Raw genomic sequence first — 5078 nt, forward strand, 5'->3', positions numbered from 1 at the left:
TAAATATGGGTAAACAACATTAATAACATGATTATATTATACAATAAAGGTATTTTAACTGCTGTGATATTTTTCTAACATTTACGGATTTTCACACACTTCTAATCCTGCATGAATGTAAACTTGCACAATTTTTAAAACCAAGAAACTGCAGTAATTTAAATATTAGTTATATATAATATATATATATATTTTAATAATAATAAATAATTTTATTTATACAGCACCTTTAAAACAAAAATTAAATCAGATGTAATAATATAGTCAATATTTTATATAATATTAAAACAAGCAATATAATAATAATAATAATAATAATAATAATAATTATAATGAAATAGAAGAAAAAAAGTGCGATCATCAAATAGAAACTATTTTTTAAATTCATTTTCTTTTACATGTCACTACATCCACTCAACAAGAGTTGGTCATTTAAATTAGTTGAATTAATGATTTTAAATTGAGCAATCAGTGCATCATGTTCTGCTGGTGATCTGAGTCCAGATTTCATGAATATTATTATTTATATCTATATAAATTAGAAATTAAGATGAGGTGAGATAAGAAACAAAATATTAACAATTTAAACAACAGCATAATATTTAAAATAATAATAATAATAATAATAATAATAATAATAATAACAATAATACACAATTTAGTACTGAAAAATTATTCACAATAATAAATTAATCTGGTTTTCCTCCATATTTTCTTACTTTGACTGGTTTGATGGTTTATTTTTTTAGTATTAAAACAGTGAAAAATAAATCTAAAACCTTCTATGGATCCACATAGAGCTGATTATTAATGTGTGTGTGTGTGTGTGTGTGTGTGTGTGTGTGTGTGTGTGTGTGTGTGTGTTCAGGTGCCTATGAGAACAGGAGTGTGTTTGAGACTCTGGACGTCGGCTGGCAGCTGATGAGGATTTTCCCCAAAGAGATGCTGAAGCGGATCCCTCAAAGCACGCTGGCCGAGTTTTACCCCCGAGAGGCCAAACGCTAACCCCCGCCGCCCGGCCCCGCCCAGACCGGCCCCTCCAGGCCCCGCCCCCTTCACTCCGCCGCTTCCATCAGTGCAGTGTGATTAAACATTCCTGCTTCCACACACAGAATCACACACAGCTGTTTGTTGGTGTTCAGGTGCTGATGGCGGTGACATCATGATGTGCCTGTAGTCAGCCAATGATACAAAGACAGAGAAAAAACATTTCAATTACTTCCACAATCCAAAAATTACTTCCACAAGTTTTTCAGACCTTCATGTCTTAACTCTGACTTTGAAATCACAGTAAAGTCTGATAAATAAAACATCTTTCCTAAAGTTAACAATCTTAGAAAAGGAATAATGCTTCAGTTTTGGTTGATTATTCCCTTTCCCCTTCCAGCGATTTATCTTTTTATTTTTATGGATGAAACAAACGAGGTATAACGTGTTAATGTGAGAGATTCTGAGCTGCTGGTCAGGAGATTTTGTCGCCTTTGGACAGAGTCATGCTAGCTGTTTCCCCTTGTTCCCAGTCTTTATGCTAAGCTAAGCTAACTGGTGTATTTTCCAGAATCTCAAATTCTTCATTGAAGTTTTTGAAGTTGCACTATGGAGAAATGTTTCTTGAAAAACTGAATGTTAACTGAATTTTTTTGTTTTTTGACGAGAAGAAAGAGTGAATCTTTAAAGCAACATTATGCAATTTTTTGTTTGTTTTTTACAATTTTGCACTCCTAAAGTTCCTGCTGTCATTAATATGAACAGCTGCACACGTGAATTTGTTATTATTTAATTACTTATGATCAAAAACTAGCGTGTGCAACAACACAGGCCATAGAAAGCCAGCTAATATTACTAACACAGCCTCCAGAACATATGCTTCGTATGTTTCTGCAAACCACAGATACGGACCGCTGAAACATGTGATGACATCATGAATTTCAACAAAAACTACTTGGTTATGTTTAGGATAAAAGATCAGACTTTTGGTTAAAAAAAAAAAAAAAAAATGTCCGTAAATGACTACTGGATGCAGTTTAAACACTATTAGACACTGTGTGCTTTGGTTCGAAAAACTGAATGTAAACAGAAACTTTTTATTTGTTGACAAGAACAAAGAGTGAATCTTTAAAGCAACATTATGCAAGAATTGGTATTTTTTCACGATTTGGGAACCCTAAAGTTCCTGCTGTCTTTAATATGAACAGCTGCACACATGGATTTGCTACTATTTCATTACTTATGATCAAAAACTATTGAATGCAATAACAAAATACATAGAAAGTCAGCTAATATTGCTTACACAGCCTCCTGTGCTGATAGTGACAGAGCTGAAAGATACATAGTGACATGATTCTGAAGCTGTTTTATTGTTGCATATTGTTGCTCTACTGCTGAGTTTGAAAGTTTAAACCACCGGCGGAAACAAAAACCAAACATTTTCAGGGTTAACTTTTAATATTATAACACATACTGTCCGTCGTTAATCTTTATATTTCTGCATATTTTCCTCAAAGCTTTTATCAGTAATGACTCCTAAAGCCTATCAGCCTGGAGAAGAATAAAAGGTGAAAATAAAGTGTTTACTCTGCGGTCAGAAGAGACAAATTAAAGTGAAGCTTTGCAGGATTTGTCAGAAGACGCTGCAGCTAATTAAAAGTGTCGCCTGCAGCGAGCGGCAGAGCGTGGTGGCAGGTGTGTGGGCTCATTAGACTCCTGCAGGCTTTTCATTAAAAAATGTTTTATTTTGGCGGTCAGCGCACGTATCCTGTCCTTGTACATGCCATAAGACTGTGACAGACTGTCATGTACTGCCATCAGGTACAAGGCCTGGTTTGGAAGAATGAGATTTTTACATTTCAAACTAAAATATTTTAGTTTTAATAGCAATGAAGAAGCTGTGTGTCCCATCATCCTTTACTGCTCGATGTTGTGCTTTCTTTACATGATTGTTCTTTTATTCTGGAGTGAAAAGTGATATTCTGAAGTCTGTGTTTCATGTTTTCTGTGTTTGATTCTCTGAATGTCTGTGTGTGACCTGTTTCTGTTGACTGGATATTAAAACGCTGCATGCATCGTCAGTGTTCAGTGTTTCCTGTCGGTGCCAAAAAGTGTCAAACTGAATAAAAGCTGCTGTGACCAGATGTGCTGATTCATATTACTGCAGAAAAGATGCATTCAATATTTATTTATGAAATGCATCTCAGCATTAAAGCTGTCACTTTGTCAAAGTCAAACCAAAATGTGATTTATTCAAATTTATAACCTCAAACACACAGACAATGTTGGTATTTCTGTTTCATTATGTGTTAATATATATATATATATATATATATATATATATATATATATATATATATATATATATATATATATATATAATTTATTATATTATTTAAATGCATATTATATGTACAGTAAAGGGTTGCAGCTTTGCACTGCAATAACTACAAATTATTTTAAAAAATGATGTTAACAAAATGCACAGCTATGGGCTGCAACAACTAATTTATTAAAATTCTAAATAAATTATTAATAAAATGCACACTATATACTGTATACAGTTTAGGGCTGCAACTACTAATCGATTAAATAAAAAAAAATTAATATATATATATATATATATTAAAATGGAAATTATCAATGAAATGCACATTATAGGTACAAAATAGGGCTGCAAAAAACAGTGCATCAAAATTTCAAATTACATAAAAAAAAAATCACATACTAACCCTAACCCTAAAATGCATGTATGTACAGATTAAGACTGCAACAACTACTCAATTAAATAATTTAAAATGACAAATAATTTAAAAAATGATATCAATAAAATGCACAGTTTAGGTCTGCAACAACTAATATATTAAAATTATGAATACATACATTCTCAAAAAACGCATAATATATGTAAAAAATATCTATAAACTTGGAAATATCAGGAGGAATAAATTAAACAATAAATATGCACATAATTATAAAGAGAAAAAAAAACAAATAAATGTTAAAAATAAAACAAAAATCAAACAATTAATAAGTACATAATAAGGTACTTATTCAAATGTAATTATTCAAATTATGTCTATATTTATTGATTCAAAAATATTTTTGAATAATGTATTTGTTGCATGCAAATCACTCTTTTTCTGTTTAAGGCTAATATAATTATTATTGTTATTTTTAAATATATCGTCTTTATGCATTAATTAAGAAAATTACATTTAAAAATATAAATATATAATAGATTAATGTATATTCACTTAATCTATCTGTAAAAAAACAACAAAATAAATGAATGAAAATGAAAATGAAAATTTGTTTTATAATTCCACATTTATTTGTTTTTTATTCACACAATTTTTATTTACTTATTTATTATTTTATCCAATCTTTATATTCCAACATTTACTTGTTTTTTCTTATTTTGTTGTTATTTTATTTATTAATAATAATAATAATAATAATAATAATAATAAAAAAAATTCTTATTAAAATTTGAGTGCAGTGTTTCTACACTCTATTAATATTTTTACATTAATAAAATATGACAGTACGTGTTCTGCCTCTGCTCAAACTAATACTGTCACTTGTTAAAATATTCAGAAAAATGTATTTTAACAAAGTATTTGAATAAAAAACTTTAATGCAAAACAATTAAAAGAAAAAGCACTAAACATTCTATTTCTTGCACAAAAATTCCAATTCATTTTCTCACAATCAAGTCAATAGAATAACATAAATAAGTGTGAAGGAGTCCATTCTGCACGATGACAACTTTAACTTTTAGTACTTTGAGTTGATTTAGTATTGAGTCCTTTTACTTGTGTGGGCGGAGCTAAGGTTAAAGGTGAAGCGTCCGCGCGCCCTCGGGCTCAGAGTGAGGGGGCTCACCTGAGGAGGTGCAGGAGGAGCAGCAGGAGGAGCAGCTCGGTGCACCTCCTTTCAGTTAAACCTAAGTTGCAGCCTGAGGCAGTCATGTGTCTGCAGGAGAAACTGTGGAGTTTATTGTGAAACTTTAACCTCCGCAGACACAGTTAGCTTGTTGTTAGCTTGCTGCTAACGTTACCTGCTCAGGTGTGTGTGTGTGTGTGTGT

At 31.1% G+C, this 5078-nt stretch overlaps 1 protein-coding gene across 1 annotated transcript in view; it reads left to right on the plus strand.

Annotated features, from left to right (window-relative positions):
* atp6v1b2 (ATPase H+ transporting V1 subunit B2) overlaps nt 1–1689 on the plus strand; it is a 15491-nt gene extending 13802 nt beyond the window's left edge. The window contains exon 14 of the mRNA XM_059357836.1: nt 869–1689. Coding sequence (XP_059213819.1) covers nt 869–1005 — 137 coding nt within the window. The 3' untranslated portion in view covers nt 1006–1689. The remainder of the gene's footprint in view (nt 1–868) is intronic.
* The last annotated feature ends 3389 nt before the right edge of the window (nt 1690–5078 follow it).

Source organism: Centropristis striata, chromosome 19 (assembly GCF_030273125.1).
Source record: "Centropristis striata isolate RG_2023a ecotype Rhode Island chromosome 19, C.striata_1.0, whole genome shotgun sequence".
Lineage (NCBI taxonomy): Eukaryota > Metazoa > Chordata > Actinopteri > Perciformes > Serranidae > Centropristis > Centropristis striata.